General features: G+C 42.8%; 1 protein-coding gene across 1 annotated transcript; it reads left to right on the top strand.

The window, feature by feature from the left end:
• Positions 1-447: 447 nt before the first annotated feature.
• On the top strand, positions 448-21,222 carry exoc7 (exocyst complex component 7). The gene is made up of 22 exons (XM_063221772.1): positions 448-626; positions 1,074-1,139; positions 1,600-1,784; positions 2,345-2,450; positions 2,702-2,924; positions 5,068-5,235; positions 6,012-6,023; positions 7,883-7,975; positions 9,271-9,339; positions 9,969-10,114; positions 11,396-11,548; positions 11,890-11,988; positions 13,853-13,915; positions 14,188-14,254; positions 15,178-15,216; positions 16,093-16,158; positions 16,307-16,427; positions 16,743-16,838; positions 17,439-17,502; positions 17,728-17,769; positions 18,290-18,423; positions 20,899-21,222. Exons 1-22 carry the CDS (start codon positions 567-569, stop codon positions 20,999-21,001), a joined length of 2,175 nt encoding a protein of 724 aa, XP_063077842.1. The 5' UTR covers positions 448-566; the 3' UTR covers positions 21,002-21,222.
• Positions 21,223-22,059: the final 837 nt, after the last annotated feature.

The following is a 22,059-nucleotide window of genomic DNA, read 5'->3' as shown; positions in this document are numbered from 1 at the left end:
TTTTAAAACACACCCCACCTTCTCTCTGAATATAACTTAATTGTATTGCAAATGTATTTTGTAAGATTCCTTTACAAAATGTGTCACATTTCATGTGAAGCTACATAACATTAAAATGACATTGGGGGCTGGATAAGACGCCCTCAAGGGCCGCAAATAGCCCTCCAGATATAGGTTCCCCACCCCTGTGATAGAGGGTGCATTATGCCACAATACCTTTACACGTTTCATGTGAGGAGAGGCCCATGCCTAATACACCTTAATGTGTTCACATATTTGTGTTTTTCAATAATTCCAATATCAGAAAATCTGTTCTTATAGCTTTTCTGACAATATGCTACAGGACCCAATTGAAACTGAATGTCTTGTAAGTACGCCTCTGCCACAACAAAAATGGCCTCCCGTATTTACTAAAGCCGAGAGGAAACGGAAGTAGATAGGAAACAGTGCTGTGTTTGGTGTTGACTGGCATTTGTAATTCACGGTGTAAATACTGGGATTTATTTTGGATATCAATACATTTGGAGCATTCGCACCTTGTCGACAGTCACCCTAAAACATCCAGGATGATTCCGACCGAGGATGCGTCTGCTAGAAAGCGGGAGATAGAGGAGAAACTGAAGCAGGTTGGTCCACAGGAAGAGATTTTAAAGTCTGCAGTTACAGTGTTGCCGATCCCATGACCGAACGCCCAAGGCCCGTTTTGCTTTATATTGATACATTGTTGCAAATATGTAACTACTCTATTAACCTGGACACTGTTTCAACCCAATATATCAATTGCGCGTGTCTACCGTCAATAAGATGGTCGGAGGGTCTAGCAGGGGCGGTTTCTCTGTTTACACTCCCTGCGTAGACCAAGGGCTCTTGTGAGATGACCGAATTGTCGTGTTCGTTTTGATTTGTTTTTATGTCCGTATAGTCTGAAGTGCCAAACAGAATGCGTAATTAGGCTATGTGAAATTATGCGCGTATGATGTCGGTCCTAATAATCACATGAAGTGTCTAAATGCCACTGTTCACACAATCACTATAGCACTGCATAACATGTTGACATTTCTATCTATAATTAGGAGCAAGATACTCTGGCATTTATTCGTGAGAACTTGGAGAAGAGTGACCAGTTAACAAAAGGAATGGTAAGTAGGCCTAACTTTGTCTCTGACTACACAACAGCCAGTGCCTCACTTGGAAACAAAGACTTTCCTCTCTGGTTTAATTACATCACTGACTTTAGCTGTCACTTGTGTCATTGTTCTTGGAGTTGTAGCTTCGGCTGGATTGTGATGAACACCCTTGTTGTTGAATTGATATTGTTTACCTTAGCCTATATGACATGACACTTATCTTACACGTTAATAGAAAAAGTATATTTATTTCCATTATGCACAGTATAATTAGATTAAAGCCTTGCTTTATCCAGTCTGATTTGCATTTTCATATTTAGGCACAGAGTATTGATTTCAGTCCCTAGAGCAATATGGGGTTTGATGTGTTGATCAAAAGAGCATTTGAGCCAGCCATATAGGATAGTACTCGAACCTGCAACCTCCTGATGCCAAGCCTGACTAAACCTGACTGTTCGGGTTCTACATGCAGGTGTCCATTCTGTCGTCGTTCGAGAGTCGCCTGATGCAGCTGGAGAACTCCATCATTCCGGTGCACAAGCAGACGGAGAACCTGCAGAGGCTTCAGGAGAACGTGGACAAGACCTTGTCCTGCATGGACCACGTCATCAGCTACTACCATGTGGCCAAGGACACCGACAAGATCATCAGAGAAGGGTGAGTAGGCCTACTGAGTAGCCACAAGTACATGGGTTGATGGCGGGGTTTTTTTTGCGGCTCAGACGTCTGGTGGCACAACCATAGCTAATGCCCATAAATTAATTAGTAATAGGTGATTAATGTACTGCAATGAGTATGCTTGTTAGATAAAAAAAACACACATTTAATCCATACAATAGTGCCATTACCTATTGTGTGCTACTACTCAAGTGTCATTGACCCATATATTGTCATGAATTTAGTATCATTAATAACCAGATATGTCAGTAGTATTCAGTGCAATCTTAATCATTGCTAAATGACTTGATCAATTTAGTATCATTCATTAATGAAGTACTGTAATCCAGCACACGTGAGATTATGGCTGTTGCACATGATGTGAAAAGAGTGATGATCATGGCATACCAGTAAGGTTTTGAGGCGCGTAACTTATCACTGCATACTTGTTTTTTGAACCCAGGCCCACTGGTTGATATCATGATATCTGCTCTTTTAGCATAATGTTCTGATGCTTGCGGCTCCTCATCGTATACTTGTGTTTTGTGTTTTGAACCCAGGCCCACAGGGCGACTGGATGAGTACCTGGCCTGTATTGCCAAGATACAGAAAGCTGTGGAGTACTTCCAGGACAACAACCCCGACAGCCCAGAACTCAACTTAGTGGTACAGTATCTCAGTTTTACCATGTCATATAGTACAGTATCTCACCCTGTCTGTTTTTACCATGTTATACAGTATTAGTGTCCTCTGCGAAAAGCTACAACATACCGTAAATAGCCATGAAAGTAGAATGCATTGAATGAGAAGGTGTGTCCAAACTTTCGGCCTGTAGTGTATATAATATTTACTGTATGTATTTTTATAATATTGGTGCATTTGCTTTCCCATTGTTTTTCCCTCTCTTCGCTTTATAGAAAGCGCGGTTCGAGAAGGGCAAGGAGAGTTTGGAGGCGGAGTTCCGGAGTCTGCTGACACGCTACAGCAAGCCGGTCCCGCCCATCCTGATCCTGGATGCGATCGGATTGGACGAGGAGCTGGAGGTGCAGGAGGAGGTGACGCTGGAACACCTGCCTGAGGCCGTTCTGCAGGACATCATCATCATATCAGGATGGCTCGTGGAGTACGGACGAAACCAGGGTACGTGCAATACACACACACACACACACACACACACACACACACACACACACACACACACACACACACATACACAAAGCCCCTGCCTGCGGCCGTACTACAAGACATTATTGTATCAGGATGGCTCGTAGAGTATGGATGCAACAGGGTACACACAATACACACACACACACACACACACACACACACACACACACACACACACACACACACATTTCTTCAGTGCATGGCATCCATAAACTGGTCTCCTTTGCTGTTAGAGTTGCTGTGTCAGTTTCTGTCCTTTTCTGTCTATGACCTCTTATAGTGTGTTGTAGTGTGTTGTGGTTGGTTTACATGCATGTCTCTGTTTTCCACAGTAGTACATATTTGCATCTCTCTCTCTCTCTCTCTCTCTCTCTCTCTCTCTCTCTCTCTTTCTCTTTCTCTCTCTCTCTCTCTCTCTCTCTCTCTCTCTCTCTCTCTCTGACGCTTCTCTCTCACCTCCAGAATCTTAGTGACGTTTTATTCCTCCATTATTGGAGTATCTAGCCCATTTCCACATTCTCAGTTTCTTTCTTGACTGTCTTGGTTTTCCTGCATGAGATGCTCTGTCCCTCCTCTCTAGTGTTTAGTGGCATGTCCTTTCTGCACTCATTTGCTCTCTCTCTCTCTCTCTCTCTCTCTCTCTCTCTCTCTCTCTCTCTCTTCTCTCTCTCTCTCTCTCTCTCTCTCTCTCTCTCTCTCTCTCTCTCTCTCTCTCTCTCTCTCTCTCTCTCTCTCTCTCTCTCTCTCTCTCTCTCTCTCTCTCATGCACTTCCGCTCTCTCTCTCTCTGACCACTGCATCTCCAACACCCATGTGGTTATTTTGTTATTTGAGTCTCATTGACTCCTCCCATTATTCCATATTTCCACATTCACCACTTCCTTGTTGACTGTCTTGAGTGCCAGGTTTGTGCAGATAGACATTAGAGCCCAGGAGTGGGTTTTGACATTCGAGTGCTCAGACACTGACAGCAGTCTTGTACTGTGGCCGTACTGCGTGTCAGGTAGGACAGTGGCAGCCATGGTGTAATGGTTAGGGAGTTGGACTCTAGATCACAGGGTTGCAGGTTCGAATCCCATCGAATTCCACTCCCTACTGCGCTCCATGGCTGAAGTGCCCTTGAGCAAGGCACCTAGCTCCACATTGCTCCAGGGACTGTAACCAATACTCTGTACTTAGAATATCTGTTAGCCGCTTTTGGGGGAAAAAACATCAGCTAAGTGTAATGTAATGTGACAAGGGGGTGATGAAGGTGAGTTGGAATATAACTCCGTTACGTCAGAGATTCTTTAAGTATAGAGATATGCCAACATAATAGGTTTCTATGGGCACCTAACATGACCAGGTTCCGGTCTGCCTAAAGGGGCGTGTCATAATGCTTCTAGCATTGAATAGAACAGTCCTCAGGTCTGCCTAGGTCTGCCTAAAGGGGGATTTCCCCCCCAATAATAGAACCCAGAAACTATGGGCCAATGGAACCTCTCTCTCTCTACTCTCTCTGGTTACGTCTTGTGCCGTGGCCATTCTATACTGCATGTGGGAGTAGGACAGGGTCATAGAGGGCATAGGGTGAGGCCGAGAGGGCCGTCCAGGAGCAGGAACAGAGGCCCCACGCCGTCGCCAGGCTACAGCAGGCACAGGAGCGCAGAGAAAAGGCGCCCCTCACCCAGCATGCGTTTCTACAGCGCCTCTATCTTGTATGGTAATGAGCACAGGATTATGGGTGTTCACTAAACATTACTAATTTGGACGTACTGTAACTTGTGTCTTGTTCACGTGTGTTGTTGTTAACTGTTTTGTGAAGGTGCTTTATGTGTTTCTTTTGCGCAGGAATAACAGTCTGACTCAGAATGTTGATTATAACGGTCTACAGAACTGGTGCCACTAAATTATTTTTATAATATTTCATTTTTCTTTTTGTCGGTTCTCATCCTAAATCCATTATTTGACATTTTAATAATTACACCATGTGTCATCAGAACATGTTTGTGGACCGCCTTGTAACACTCATTGTCACCTGTTCTGATTCTCTCTAGTTTGCTGTTTATCTCTTATTCTCGCAACTGATTGGTTGTTCTCCCCTTTCCTCCCACCCCCTCCTCCTCTGATTGGTGCAGACTTCATGAACGTCTACTTCCAGATCCGCTCCAGCCAATTGGATCGCTCCATAAAGGGTCTGAAGGAGCACTTCCGCAAGAGCAGTGCCTCGTCAGGCATCCTCTACTCCCCCGCCGTGCAGACCAAACGCAAGGACACCCCCACCAAGAAGGCCCCCAAGCGACCAGGTCAGTACTACTGTTGCCACCTGGCCCGGTTTTTAACGGTCTGTCTAGGGGTGGGAGATGCCATTTTCCTGGACACTGACTAAAGGGAGAAGTTGCTTACAAGCAAAAGGGATGATCTAATACTGAAGCAGACATCGCAACCTTAGTCAGTCCTTTGGACACATATGGTTGGAGTTTTTGGTCTTTCTGTCTCTCTATGTCTGTCTCTCTTCTACCTGGTCTTTTTCTGAAGAGTTCCAATCACTCAACACCATAGCATTGAATCGGATATACAGTGATTTAAAAAAATTCTAATTCTATGAATTCTGCCAAAAATAATTGTGTGTCTCGGTGTCCTTGATTTTGTTTCGTATCAGTATTTTTCTACATCATGGGACTGATATACACATTAGAAACATGGATAAACAACACAACACAATCATTGAATCATATTCAAATCCAGTATATTCTTAATACGTAAATGCCTCAGAGCCAATAGTAGACCCACATACTTTGATTCACGAATGTGAATATTCCAATTTCCACTCATCAGTATTTCACAGTTTTTCCACTTGACAAATCCTCCTGTCTCCAACAAAACTCCCCTGCAACTTCAAAGACATATTTCAACTCTATTTCCTCCTATTGATCTGAAACCCCCCACTTTGCCCTTTCCCCTTTCCTTACCCTCTATATACCCATGATACAATGTGACGTCCTCTCGTTCTAACTAACCCCACCTCCTCTCCTCCCCTCTCCTCTTGTTCCCCCTCCCGTGGGAATTGTGTTGATGGCAGTCTACATCCCAGGTAAAGATGTTCCCCAAAAGGCTTTCAGTGTGTGCCGTGCCAGTCAAGTGTCCATCCGTTTGCTTGCCCTCCGCTAACCAACTTGTTTGCATTTCCACCCAGTCAAGTCATGGCCAGTATCTGGCCCAGAGCAGTCGTCAGGCCCATTCATCCCATTAGTGTTTGAATGTGTTGTAATAGCATTAACACCGAAAACTAGCCTGGCAAGCCAGAACTTAAAAAAACTATAACATAGACAGACTATATTATAAAAAAGACTATATCAAAAAAAATCTACAACATAAGACTAAAAACGTTAAAAAGATCTTTGTCCCTCATACACATGTATTCACAAATGCGTTTATTTGTGGTGTAGTTTAAAAAGGGATGTAACTCGGAAACCCAGGGTAGCACTAGTAGCTAGCTTTGTTGTTATTCGGTGCTTTGCTAATGCTTACAGCACACTGCTGTTGTTGTGGTGTACAGTGTTTCTTGTGACTGTGCTATATTTGTGTAATGCTGCCTGTTGATTTTTTTTTGGTTGTTAAGTTTAGTTTCGTATAAGCTTAATATACATATACTCTTATGGACAAGCGGTATAGAAAGCCAGGGCTGCACTTATCGCTATTACCTGTAAGGGATGCAGTTGCAGTTAAAAAGTGCAATATATAAGCACAGTTTCAGCATACTTTGTAGAGGGTTAGAGGGTATCCGCATATTCCTATGAAGGCCGTACAGTGATGTGTTATAAAGTACCATAAAGGTTTTTATAAACAATCGGGGGGAAAAAACAGTGGAACGCTGCTAGTAGGGTTTTTTATTATAACAACTGGGTTTAGCTTTAGAAGTCATTTGACGGTTTGAGTCCTTTCACGTGATCAACAACTCTCAACTGTGTAGCGTTGTGACCCATATGTCTGTTTCGTCCCATTTTTCTATTCCTACTCTCCAACAGCATGTCTGTCCCTCCCTCACATTTTGGCGGATGCTCAGTCAATGTTTATCAACACCATCCACACAACTACTAACAGCCAATTACTAACTCGCATTGTCATGATGTTGCTGTATTGTTTATCGTCATATATCACTACTAACTGCTAACTGTTAAATCATGTTGTCAATGCACTGCTGTGATGTTAATTACTAAACCACAATGCACTTACGTTGCTGTAATGTTTATGATATCATGCTATTGTGATGTGCATTCATTGTATGTGTATAGAACATCGTTATAACATATAAACCCATCCTCATGTAACATGTTTACTCATTGGCTGTGATGTGTTAAACCTTGCTGCTAAATGTATGAATGTGTAGTATTTTACATTTAACATAAGTGATGTTTACTCTGACGCCTGTAATATGTGTTTATGAAAATTAACCAGTTTATTGTCTCTCCACTGAGCCTGTGAAAGTGCACCCGCTGTACACGTAGTTGTGATGTTTTCTATCTATCTATCTCTCTCTCTCCTCTTGTATGCAGCTTTCTCTGCAGTAGCGGTTTTGTATGTGCTCTGTTCTCTGGTCTTGTCTGGGTGAAAGGCTAGCTGCCTCTTCCCCCTCGTAGCTTATAGCCTGTTCTGTATGTGTGATGGGTGCACTCACTGCAAAGGATTGTGGGATTGGCTTTGTTTTCAGCACTCACCTCCTAGATGTCCTTCCTCCCTCTTTCTTTCTTTCCCTTTTTTTCTTTGTTCTATTCCTCCCTTTTCTTCCCTCCTCTTTGCACTCTGGGATACCCCGCTCCACCCTCCACGACTTCCCCTCCTCCTCCTGCTCCTTCTCCTTCTCCTCTTCTCCTCGTCCTTCTCCTCCTCTTCTCCTCCTGGCTGGCTTCACTCCTTCTTCTCTTCGGGCCGCGGTGGGCTGTTGGGGAGCAGGGACCATCCGCAAGGCTCAGAACCTTCTCAAACAGTACTCTCAGCATGGGCTGGATGGCAAAAAGGGTGGCGCTAACCTCACGCCTTCCGAAGGTAAAACTCTCTCTAAACCCCCTCCTCTCTTCCCTCTCTTCCATTTAGAAGGTAAAGCACTCTCTCAACCCTCGCAATCCTCTCCGCATCCCTCCTTCCTCCTCCTCTCTCTCTTCAGAAGTGTCATGTCCTGTTCCCTTTTATCTCCTGCCCGCTTTTTCTTCCTCCTGTAATGCTAAGGAACTGGTGTCAGGGTAATGGTTCGACTTGGGTTGTTGTTTTATATATATATACGGTGAAGGAAAAACAATGAACAAGTTCTCAAAACCATCATAGCAGCTTTTTGATGTCATACTGAAGCATAATTTCTCTTACTAGTCATCCATGTAGAATTATATTGCTGAAATGATTGAATAATAATGTTAAGCATTGATTAGGAATAGATTAAAGGGGTATTCCACTTTTGGGACTAATACGGTTGAAATCGTTGGCCGGGGTTTATAAAGGTGGTAAAGTGTTTTATTTTTCATGTTAGGCATTGTCTTGTTTTAAGGAGGGAGTAAGTATCTAAGCTAGTGAGAGTCAATGGATCACACATGCAGTGATCCACTGACTTTCACTAGCTTAGCTACATACTCCCTCTTTTAACTTGTCTTAAAGCAAGACGACACTTAGAATGACAAATAAGACACTTTACCACCTTTATAAACCCCGGCCAACATTTTTAACTGTATTAAGCCCCCAAATAGTGCCATACCCCTTTAAGCAGGTTAACAAACACCAGTCTCGTACATTTCAATGTGATTTAAAAAGCTGCTTGGATGGTGAGATCTTCTACAGATATCTTATCAGAAAGGTTCTGTATGGTCACCCAACACTCGTATAAACACACCCACTAACACTGGGCAATTAACCTTATGGTGTGAACACACTCTCACACACACACACACACACACACACACACACACACACACACACACACACACACACACACACACACACACACACACACACACACACACACACACACACACGGAGGGCTTTCTTAGCCACTGGTGGGCATTTCATTCATTTCGGCCAGTCCCCTCTATCCCTTGGGTTCCTATCCATGTGCTCTGTCCTGGCCCCCCTGGGTTCTCCCATTGGTTCCTGTCCGTGCATTCCTGTCCATGCATTGCGTTCCTGTGCTTCTCTGAGCTGTGGGCTTCTTTGGTGGTCGGTTCCTCGTGAGTGTCAGTCAAGCAGCTCTGAACAACATCTCATCACAGGCTCAGCTCTCAGCCCCACAGGAAGTAACCCCAGATCATGTGACCCCCTCCTCCCCCCTGACCCCTGACCCTTACACCACTGAGTAGGTCACGATTATGACCTGCGTGTGAAACACCTGAGTGATGCCCTGAATGACAAGCACGGGGCGAGTGCAGGTAAGTCACGAAGAGGGGCGGATCCACCTTAGCCTTTATGGAAGGGAGTTCTGGAACCTTCTCTGTAAAAAGGAATGTGTTCGGCAACAATGCAAGATTCTACAATTCCATATTATATTCTATGAAACCCAGAAGTTCTTAAGAACTTTCCTTGTTCAAACATTCCGTGTGACTGAATATTCCTGTGTAGCTGAACAACAAAGCATTAACAACTACTGATCTTATTCCACATAACAAGCAAGGTATACAAAGATTTCTTGGTTTCTTAGAGCCGTGGCAGCTTTTTTATTATTACACTTAAAAATTAATTCTCCATTTTGGATTTCATTGCAAAATGTACTGATATATTGAAATATCAAAATATCACTGTAAACATTCAAATATTATTTTCAACTCAGTGCTAATGCAAAAAAAAATGTTTCTTCATATTAGGTCAGAGAAACTACTTAACATTGTACATGCATGCCACTTGCCACCCTCAGGGTGTAAACCCTGTTAGGTGTGTGCTGTGGGTTCAAACCCTGATCGGTGTGTGTTGTGGTTTCAAGCCCTGATCGTGTGTGAATTGCCGGTTCAAACCCCGCTCGTTGTTTGTCGCCGTTTCAAACTCTGCTCGGTGTGCCCACTAGGGAAAGACGATGTCCTGGACATTGAGATCGATTCGTACATCCACTGCATCAGCGCCTTCGTCAAGCTGGCCCAGAGCGAGTATGCGCTGCTCTCCGAGATCATTCCGGAACACCACCAGAAGAAGACCTTCGACTCCCTCATACAGGTCAGGGGTCATTCAGAGTTCGTTTCTGTGTAGTGAAAAAGGTCATGGTGATGTTGATTGCACATTTGATGCCCCTCGATGATGATTGTGCACTTGATGCAACTTGATGTGCCCAAATTGTGGCTGTATTCATGTATTTCTGTTTCAATAGAAAACACGTTCATGCATTGCACACACATTCCATCAGAGTGAATGGCATGTTCTTTCATTCTTTTTTTCTTTTTTCATTCTTTCTTTCTTTCTTTCTTTCTTTCTTTCTTTCTTTCTTTCTTTCTTTTTACAACCCATGTACCTTTTGAGTTTCATGACTGCAACATAAGGTTATACGGCTAAAGAAGAAAAATAGACTGAAAGTGACTTCCTTCCCCTAAAGTCGTGTCACCAAGGACATCTGTGGCATGGCATTGGAACATCTGAACCGGTGTGACCTTCCACTGTGTAAGCCTGCATGTTGTTTAAAGATCGCCTCTCAACGTAATTTAATTAACATTGCCGTGTTCCCAATTGTTATTGAATGTGTTACGCGTTGGTCCTGTTTTAAAAAACGTTCTGGTTGCTTTGTTTCAAGACGTTTTTGCAAGCTGGCAAGGTGGCTTGTGGAGAAACGAGAGAGTGTTCCGTGTTTCTCGTGGAAATGCGTCTCTGATTGGCTCACTCCTCCTGCTCTCAAAGAAACGCGTCTCTGATTGGCTCAGTCCTCCAGCCTTGGGAGAGAATGTAATGGGAAACAGAGTCGCCACTTCCCCGGATGGTACTGCACTATAGGGGCGCCAACGGAGGCGTGCAGGCTCCATTCAGGGCTGTGCTCTTTCGACAGCGACCCCTAGGCGAGCTGTAGGCACGGAGCAACCGGAGTGAGCAGGCTTTATGTATGAGGCTTTGTGCTGTGTGTGTACCTGAGAGTAGCAACCAGCTGATAGCTAAGCTAAGCTATGTTTCGGACCACCAGACGTTGCTTGTTTTGAAAACAAGCAGAAAAAAATTACTCGACATGTTTTTAGATAAATGGGTCGATATAAACCTTTGTGGGCAACGCCTTCTTTCGACGTGACGAAACACAGAAAGGCTTTCGTGATTCGCTCGTTTCTCTGCATTATTGATGTAAATTGGGAAACACCGGGAAACACAGCCAGGAGAGTTGACGCACCGCTATGAGAGCCTTGCAAGTGAGTTTAACTTGGGGTGACCGTCCGATCTTCGAAAGGAGTGAGTAAAACTGAGTTTTATCGGAAGTTGGCCTTTAAATGGTGGCTCTGCTTTGCATGCATGTTGTCTCTTCAGGAGGCCTTGGACAACCTGATGCTGGAGGGGGATAACATCGTCTCGGCGGCTCGCAAGGCGATCCTGCGTCACGACTACTCCGCTGTGCTCAGCATCTTCCCCATCCTGCGGCACCTCAAGCAGACCAAGCCAGACTTTGACTCCACTCTACAGGTGTTGTATAGTAGGGTCAATTGATATATACACGAGATGACGTTTTGACCACTCCTTTGTAATGGCTCAAGTCAGATCACAAGCATTTTTAGCCCGTATGTGGATGCCATCCATCGGGTACAAGGAGCTACCCACAGCATTTAATGCTGCCCATTCACAAATGTTATCTTTTTCATGAACATTTACCACCACCGTCAATTTCTAGACTTGGTCATTTACCCTTTTCATACATTAAAATGTGTCTCTTCTCCATTTAATTTTGAAAAATCAGTCATCTTTGTAATTTTCCTTAGTCAAACTAGTAAATATGAGTTAATTACTTCCACATGATTGCTGTCCAGGGCACAGCTGCCAGCACCAAGAACAAGCTGCCCACCCTCATCACCTCCATGGAGACCACGGGAGCCAAGGCCCTGGAGGAGTTTGCAGACAGCATCAAGGTCAGACGAAAGTGTCACTACAGTATTTACTATTGGTAACACTATAATAATGTCTGCTTATAAAGCATTAATAACACTTAGTAAATAATTAACTAATAATGCACAAAACGGATGTTTGTAAATTACTAGGAAATGTGAACAAATGTTTGTAAATGACTAGGAAATGTTATGTAAATATTTTATATTCATCAAACATTTATAAATTGCTTGTAAATGAATAAAATACTTTGTTATAAGGTATGTCAAATCTGGAATATATTATTTTTGGATATTTTATAAAGCATTAATGCAACTTAGTTAATAATAAAAACATTTAATGTTTTGTTCATCATTAGTTAATTATTAACTAAGTCGTTACTAAGCAGACATTATTATAAAGTGTTACCTTACTATTTACTATACTATATACTACCATAAGGGGGCGCTGTTGTGCAGTACATTAACCCCAACCCTAACACCAAGGCCCTGGATGAGTTTGCAGACAGCATCAAGGCACAGCACGCTACCCCTAACTTTAACTTCCACTCCTTGGAGTAGTTTGCGTCTAGGAGAGACAACATCAAGGTCAGACAAGGACTTGACTACAGTATTCCTTAAAGTGATACTGTCCTATTTTTTTTACACTTCCTCTTGAGTTAAATGATAGGGTTTTACCTTTCTCCTGTACTTTCAACCGTTCTCTGGGTATGGCAGTTAGCCGCCAGCTGGTCTCATAGGACCAGGCGGGTGTTAGGGGAGCCTAGGGGGCACTGAGAAGGATACAGCTGAGAGGAGATTTGCTCAGTTGCATTCTAGAAGGCAATATAAGAAACTAAAGTATAGCCTCCATAAGGGCACGCTGTGGCGTAGTATACTAATGCACCTGGCCATATAGTGTACTAGCTATGCCCATGGATACCCAGGTTCAAAATCAGCCTGGGACATTTCCCAACACTACCCCATCTCTCACTCTCTATATGCCGAATAAAGGCTCAAAAAGTCCTTAAAGGCCAACTTCCGATAAAACTCAGTTTTACTCACTCCTTTCGAAGATCGGACGGTCACCCCAAGTTAAACTCACTTGCAAGGCTCTCATAGCGGTGCGTCAACTCTCCTGGCTGTGTTTCCCGGTGTTTCCCAATTTACATAAATAATGCAGCCTTTCTGTGTTGTGGCACGTCGAAAGAAGGCGTTGCCCACAAAGGTTTATATCGACCCATTTATCTAAAAACATGTTGAGTAATTTTTTTCTGCTTGTTTTCAAAACAAGCAACGTCTGGTGGCCCGAAACATAGCTTAGCTTAGCTATCAGCTGGTTGCTACTCTCAGGTACACACACAGCACAAAGCCTCATACATAAAGCCAGCTCACTCTGGTTGCTCCGTGCCTGCAGCTCGCCTAGGGGTCGCTGTCGAAAGAGCACAGCCCTGAATGGAGCCTGCACGCCTCCGTTGGCGCCCCTATAGTGCAGTACCACCCGGGGAAGTGGCGACTCTGTTTCCCATTACATTCTCTCCAAGAACTGGAGGACTGAGCCAATCAGAGACGCGTTTCTTCGAGAGCAGGAGGAGTGAGCCAATCAGAGACGCATTTCCACGAGAAACACGGAACACTCTCTCGTTTCTCCACAAGCCACCTTGCCAGCTTGCAAAAACGTCTTGAAACAAAGCAACCAGAACGTTTTTTAAAACAGGACCAACGCGTAACACATTCAATAACAATTGGGAACACGGCAATATTAATTAAATGACGTTGAGAGGCCATCTTTAAAAGAATTGTGGGAGAATTGTTTCCAAGTGAATGGTTTGTGCATTGATGTGCTATTCAATAATGTTTTAATTGTGAAATTCTTCACGCAACTCAATTTCACTATTTATTTTTTTAGAATGACCCTGATAAGGAGTACAACATGCCAAAGGATGGAACCGTCCATGAACTGACCAGCAATGTGAGTGTGACGTTATCGCTACTGTACTTCTTAATGTACGTGTATATCCAGCACCCTGAATTTTTTACCACCTGCCAAAATGGCTAGTAGATGTAAATCTTACTATCCAAACACACACTCACTAATGGGTAAGAGTGGCTAGTAAGTTGGTCTTTTGTACAGGCCAAACTGAAAATTCACCTGCCGGCTGGTTGTTTGGTGTCAATTTAGAGCCCTATGTAGATCTATGAACCATAATAACATGGGTGGTTCCTCTTCCTGTCTCCCCACAGGCCATCCTCTTCCTGCAGCAGCTGCTAGACTTCCAGGAAACAGCTGGAGCCATGTTGGCTTCACAAGGTAACGCACAACAACGATGACAGTAGAAGTAGAAGTCTTGAGGTTCTCCTTTCTATTCACATATCTAGTGGCATTGTTTGTTGTTTTTGTGTTATTCTTATATGTAAGTAAATATTTATAATGTTAGTATTTAATGTTTACAATGTAAATATTTAGAATTACTTACTAAGTAATAATTTTCAAAGATGACTATTCCTCACTCTGTATAATGCACAAGATTGTTCCATCCCGTTGATGTCAACTATGGTTCATTCATTCTGTTAGCATGTGATCTCATGCTAATGTTGCAGTTGTAACACGAGAAAGCATATTTCACACAAATGGAAACGCCCATAATGTCTTCCCATCTCAAACATGTGGTCAAATTCATCAGCCTTGCACAGGAACCTGTGGCATTTCTATTTTATTCACAGCCTCTAAAAGAGAACGGACATTTGGCCACCAAAGTGGCACTTGTTTCTCTGTTGTTGTTGGGTTATTTAAAACTTTTTTTTGGTATGCTCTTCCTCTCTTTCACTCTCACACCACCCTCTTCCTTCAAACTAACATCCTCACACCTGTCCTGTTTCCTTGTGAAATGTTTGTCCTCCTGTTGTCTTTCGTTTCAGCACGGTGTCATCTCTTCTGATGTCATCGTGTCCACTTGCTCTGCCTGTTTGTTTGTCTGCTCGCTTGGTCATGCATCTTCCCACTTCACTGTTGCTTGGCTCCCACCTCCGCCCATAAGCCTCTGTGACGAGGCAGTGACTTTGAATGCTTGACTCTCTGCACTAACCAAACTTTTCTAACCTGTTTGCTCTTTGCTTTTCTCTCCTTTCTCTTGATTCTCTTTCTCCCTCTCTCTCTCTCTTTCTCTTCCTTTATGTCCGACTTGCTCTTTTTCTGTCTCTCTTTTCTTTCTCTGCTTCGCCTGTGTCCTGTAGTCCTCGGGGACACTTACAATATACCTTTAGACCCCCGAGGTAAGCAAAGAAAGCCACCCAGGTTGAACGCACGCGCCCAGTAAGGGAAGGCATGGGACTAGTTCTTCGCTCTGGGAAAAGATAAACCAGCTGTGTTGTTTGGCCTTTGTATTAACTTAACTGAGCTTGACTGTACAAAGAAAGCTTATTAAAAACAGTTTGTCAAGTTATGTTGATGTATGCCAATGAAAGGGATGAAAAAAGAACAGTGAGTGATGATCTCTTTTTCTCATTATGCCAGACTTCGAATGCTGGACATTTCAATGCATTGGAAGCAGATCTAAGTTGCATCCCGTGACAGACGTATAGAAACCACTTCTTTCTGTCTGAAACAGGAAGTCTTTTTACCTGCTTCGCTTTAAAACAGATCCCATCCAGCTGTGGTCCAATTGTTAAGGAGTTGGGCTTTAGATCAGAGGGTTGCGGATTCGAATCCCACCCTTTCACTTCCTATCACACTCCATGGCTGAGATGCCCTTGAGCAAGGCACCTAACCCCACACTGCTCCAGGGACTGTTACCAGTACCCTGTTCTTAAATTAACTATAAGTCGCTTTGGATAAAAACGTCAGCTAAATAATCTTATCTGGCATCACAATGTAAAAGACCAGAGATGAAGCGGGTGCTGCTGGGAGACTGTAATATTGATTTGTTCAAGGAAGAAAGCTACTGCAGTCTTTGCAGATGCTGGATTTATTCAAGCTTAAATAACACTGGCTGAAATGTTGTTTGCTTGAATAAATTGGGCACCGGCAAGGAGTGTGTGCTGTAAGCTTCCTTGAACAAGGACGGATCCCGCTACCTGCGCCTCGAAAGTTATCTGGTATGCGTTGGCTTCCATCTGCAAGATTGTAATGCTAAACGTGTTCATTTGCAGAGACAAGCTCCTCCGCCAGCAGTTACAGCTCTGAGTTCAGCAGACGACTCCTCAGCACATACATCTGTAAGTGAAGTGTATATTTGCAGCAAAAGCTACCCTACTACTAATACATTTTTTTTACATTTGTGACTATTTTCATTTTTGTGCCACATCACCGTTGTGTATTGAAAACACCATTGTAGACTGTCTTACATGTGCGTCTTTCATTCAGGTAAAGTTCTGGGCAACTTACAACTGAACCTCCTCAGCAAATCTAAAGTGTATGAAGACCAGGCCCTCAGTGCCATATTCCTCCACAACAACTATAACTACATCCTCAAGTCTTTGGAGAAGTAAGCAATCACACTGCCGTAGAACAATGTGCAATTTACATCCGTAGTTACTGTAGGCCTCTATTACTTTTCCGAATCTTGAATCTTTATCGGGACAGACATTGCCATACTGTTGATCATCACCAGCCGTAGAGAATTTTATTTTTTCCCTTGTGAATTGAATTTGTTGTAATGTTAAGGCAAGCTAAATTCATTTCATTAATTCCAACTTCTTTAATACTAATAACTTTAGTTTTATAGCACAAGTCACACACTCCATGTAAAAACATTTGACTTTTCTCTGTAACTTATTTTTCTATATCTGATCCCCAACAGGTCTGAGCTGATCCAGCTGGTGGCGGTGACTAATAAGAAAGTGGAGAGTTCTTATCGGGAGCTGATACAACAGCAAATTCAGGTCTACCAGCGCAGGTAAATAAAAATGAAAGGGGCACAAGGTAGGATGACGTAGTTTGCGCTGTGCCTGTGGCATGTCTGTCTCAAAATCTACAACGTAAGGAAAAAATGCTGTTCAAATAAACTCACTGTGAGAATGTTTTTCACCACGGAATGCCAGCAGTTGATCCAAATCTGAATACGGCATGTAAAGCGATTTTTAAAAAAATGAAAAGTGTTTCCCACGACACTCCTTCGGACCGCTCTGCCAAAAAGTTGCATGTGGGGTTTTCTGACAGTGGACCAAAGTGGTCGCGAGAGTTATCGTTCACTTACTAAAGATTCACATAGCAATTGGCTGACTCTGGAAAGTGATTAACCAAACTTAATCCTACCTGGAAAAAATAATACATTTGTGTGCTCTTAACCTCAGTTTTCCATTTTGCTTCCATTACCTCTCTAGTAGCATTTGATCCAATACTGTAGTATCCAACTAATGTTACTCTTTGCAAGTTATGGTCATACTTTTTTAAAAACTTATTTGAGCATACATGTATGTGAACATACACTGATTTTCTGTTCTGAGACTGTTGGCTAACAAACTGTTCAAAATTCTTTGTTCCTTTGTCCTGTCAGCTGGTACAAAGTCACAGAGCACCTGACTGATCGGAACATGCCCGCATTTCAACCTGGCACTAAGGTAGGCTCTATTACTCAAGACTGTATTAATGGCATTATACGGCACAACAGTAGGGACAAACTACAATTAAGTTGTAGTTGTGGTGTACTAGTAGACTAATGGTTAACAATAGTGCCAAGCTGTAAACATTAAAGGAAAAAGCATCCACCTGATTTGTAACATGAACACGTCAAGACGAATACCTGAAGAAACTCTGATTTACCTTCTATTGTGTGTTTTTTCCAGTTAAAAGACAAAGAACGACAAGCAATCAAAGACAAGTTCAAGGCAAGTTCTTTATGTGTAGATTTAGCCATTTATTTTGTTGTTGTCATGCTTGTAAATCCACAACAGTCATATTCTTTTCAATGATAATCAAACAATCATAATGCATTCATTGAGGAATCATTCATGGATACCTCACTCTCACCATCCATCTATCTCTCTCTCTCTCTCTCTCACTCACTCACACACTCACTCACTCACTCACTCACTCACTCACTCACTCACTCACTCACTCACTCACTCACTCACTCACTCACTCACACACACACACACACACACACACACACACACACACACACACACACACACACACACACACACACACACACACACACACACACACACACACACACACACACACTGCCTCGTGTGACCTGTCAGGGTTTCAACGAGGGTCTGGGGGAGTTCCAGAATATCCAGAAGGGATGGAACATCAATGCACATAACACACACACATGCGTGCGAGCGCACACACATTACTAACTAACATGACCTACCTGTGTGTGTGTGTGTGATCGCTCAGGGCTTCAACGAGGGTCTGGAAGAGCTGTGTAAGATCCAGAAGGGCTGGGCCATCCCAGATAAGGAACAGCGAGACTTCATACGACACGCCCAGAGGAGAGTGGTGTCAGAGGCGTACAAGGCCTTTCTACAGAGGTGAGAGGACCAAGGCCAAAAATATGCAATCCTCAGCACAACGGGTGTTTATGCTGTTTAGTTATCAGTGATATGAGTAAGGTTTGGTTACGAGTTGCCAAGATGCTCCATTCATAATGTTTATTAATTTTGACTCGTCAAAAGTGGGCGTGGCTAAGCGGCGGGTAGTCAGGGTGACGTAAGCCTGCCCTGTTTTTTCGATTGGCCAGGCTTAGCCGTTTTGTTATTTTCATAAACTACAACAATCAAACGAAATAAAAAATTTCTTTCACATTAACACGACCAGGAAAACATATTATGAACTGTTATAACACATAACCACGCAAGAAGGTTTAAAAAAATTGCCATGGCCTCTTTAAAATTTTATCACTGTATAAGACACGCCCAGTGGTGAGTGAGGCATACAAGGCCTTCCTCCAGAGGTACATAGTATATTCAATAGGTAATTCATGAATATGAGGAGAGAGGCGTCCCAGATACAGTATACAAGGCATTTCTCCAGAGAGGAGGGGATGAACATTCATTAATCAGATCAACAAAATTAAAATCCAATCCAAAATATTTTTTTGGAGGGCAGTATTCGAGGCGAACAAGGCTTTACTGCAGAGATGAGTGGCCGTGTTCTTGACTTTTTTGTGTGGTGTCCAAAGCCTAAAAGGCATTCCTGAGGTGATGGGGGGACATTATTACCAGTTTTCCACCTACACCCGGCTGTGCTGTGCCGTTCTGTGTTGTGCTGTGTTGAGCTAAGCAGGGCTGTCGAATCAGAATGGTTTGCTTTTCCCTTCGGAAACGTGCAGCCCCCAAGAATGTGGCACCTAAGGTAGCTCCTAAGGGACCATCTGACATTATGGAAAGCTAAAAAGTGTCTACACCAGCGAAAAACATTTGCAGAGCATTTTTTCAGTTTTCCTTGTTCTATTTTGCACTGTTTCCACATGCACTTCTGCAGATAAAGTGAGCCAATGATGAACACATGATATTGATGGTTGAAATGTACCCTCACTGGCATGGGTTACTGTTGAGGATATCCAGCTCAGCTGCTTTTCTTAAGCAGCGGTTCTCAAACTTTGTTTTCCTGCGCACCCCCTTGTATATTTGAATGGTTCGCTTACAGCCTAACTGCCACAACCCACTGCACAACTTTGATTAATATTAAATATAATTATTGGGATTTCATTCGTTTGACCAGCATTGTGGACTTCGCACAATCACATGGCATATTTTTGCCTACGAGGGTATACCTGTAGATAGCGAGCCACACTGTAAAAAAATCATGTCAAATTTACAGTGAAAAATCGGCGGCTTTGGTTGTACAGTGACAATGTATTTGGCTTTATGGTCAAGAATGTTAACATCTACAAAAACAACAGTGCTCTCACCCATCCGCCTCATCTTCCTGACACCATCACTGAGGTACCCTGACTGTGGTACTGATCCCCTCCCCATCCCACACCATCTCTGAAGTACCCTGCCTGTGGTACTGCTCCCCCACCAGAGTACTATGTGACTGCAGTAATCAGGTATTTGGCAAGTGCAGGCAATAATTGAATCATGGCATATCAGCCCATAGTACTCAGGTGAGGGGAGTCGCTGATTAACAGACTGATTGGAATGGGCAACTTTTTGCTGGCAAGAATGTAACAAGTTAGAATGTTTTATACTCAATATCATCACTGTCTTACATGGCGTAAAACTTAAGTTTAAAAAAATATATATAACAAAGAGAAAATAAAGAATAGTCTACAAAATTCAGGTGCAATGTGCTATTCTTGTGCTTTCGTTGACAATGATCAACAATGTTGGGGAACATAACAGGCTACATGTCACTCTCGGGCAGAAACTCCACTTTTATTATTTTATTATCTCCACAATTTTATTCATTTATAAATCACTATTTTCTAAATAAACATTTCAACATCAAAGTTGGTTAGCCTATTAAATAGGCTAACTTATCAAATATATGTCCATGGAGACTCACCAGTAGAGCTGATTTATATTTTAATAACAGATATAGTAATACAAAAGAAGTGGAAATAGGAATGTGGACAAAACGACAAGACTATACTTTGTCGGAGAAAGCAACTCGCAACTGCAATCGTTTTACTCTTTCTGCCTACATCCGTAGTTTGTTATGGTGCCTTTTTTAAAGTCCCGGCGTGAAGACATGGGGGGTGAGGTCACGCCTCTTGACCAATCAGTGGGCTGGTTGTCAACATACTGTTCAGCTCACTTCAGCCAGCCAGCTGATTTTAGAGCTGAGTTGAGCGCAAGTCGAAATGCAAAATGTTGGCGGCTGAGTTGAGCTGTACTGGGAAAATATGTGCAGTGGAAATGACCCATAGGTTATCTCTGAGAGACTGGAATAGACTTCTGGTTAAAAAAAAACCTTGTCATTTATATGCATCAAGTGTAAGATTATAAATTGTACTTTGCATGGCATGGCACTACATCTTGCCTGCTTTTCCTTCACAGATATGCCAACATCTCCTTTACAAAAAATCCAGAGAAGTATCACAAGTATCGCCCGGACGACGTGGAGGATATGATCGAGAGGCTCTTCGACACCTCGGCTTGACGGCCTCCATAGGTTGCCATAGAAACCACCCCACCGCTTTTTGCACATCGCTACGCTAACGTCAACCTCCAGCCTGTATAGGACACCTTGGAAATCTCCATTTATGTGTTTTGTCTTGCTTTATTTTCTTTCATTTTCTTTTTTGTATAGTCACTATTTATGTAAATTCCACATGTGCCCTTTGGTTCAATACACTAATTGAATAAACACAGAGATGATGATTCCTGGTGTATTACATATTTATTGTTAATGTAATTGATATGATAAGGGGTGTTAGAGTACAAAGAATGCACTCCATAATTTCCAACACTAGAGGGCAATAAGAGTCAACTGTAACCCTTAAACACAATCTTATATTAGTGATTAAGGTGTACTTGATCACTGACAATGTTTTGCAAGGAAATTGAAGCATTAAGAATAAAGAATAAATTAATGCATTAAGAGCATTAAGACCCTTTTGGTGAAGAGACATCAAAGCTTAGAAATGTCTGACTGACTTTCTCAAATAACATAAGGATGTTTCATGGCATTGTTCCTGTATGGCAGTCATTCTCAAACTTCAGAAGGCCAAGGCCCAGTTTGAAATGTTAAAGAATTCTGAGGCCCACCAAACCATATAGCCCACTATAATATAATATAATTTATTATATGGTTGTGAGGTCATCGGTTGAATGCTCCATTCATTTCAACGGGGCTCCCCAACGTTCGCACGTCTGTTATTTTTCGATAACGGACGGGTTGGTCTATAACAGACCGCTGTCAATGGCAACAAGACTTTTCACTGCTAAAGCGACTTTTCAACAAGACTCTAATCAGCTGCTGTGATAGACAACACCTGTTGTCCTGGCTACCTAGCTGTTGCCTAGCGGTGTTCCACAACGGCACTGTTTTGTTTTGCGCAGCAACAATCTTAACATTAAAAAGGCCTAAAGAATTGTCCCCGCCATGTGTGAATCATTTAAGTATATCCATATAATAAGCGGGTTAACTTTCGGCGAGTCGGTCGCTTTGTGGAATAGCAGCACTTCAGAGAGAACAAGACCCCTCCGCTCCGCGTC

This window comes from Engraulis encrasicolus, chromosome 17 (assembly GCF_034702125.1).
Source record: "Engraulis encrasicolus isolate BLACKSEA-1 chromosome 17, IST_EnEncr_1.0, whole genome shotgun sequence".
Taxonomy (NCBI): domain Eukaryota; kingdom Metazoa; phylum Chordata; class Actinopteri; order Clupeiformes; family Engraulidae; genus Engraulis; species Engraulis encrasicolus.
This window is presented reverse-complemented; position numbering and strand designations above follow the sequence as displayed.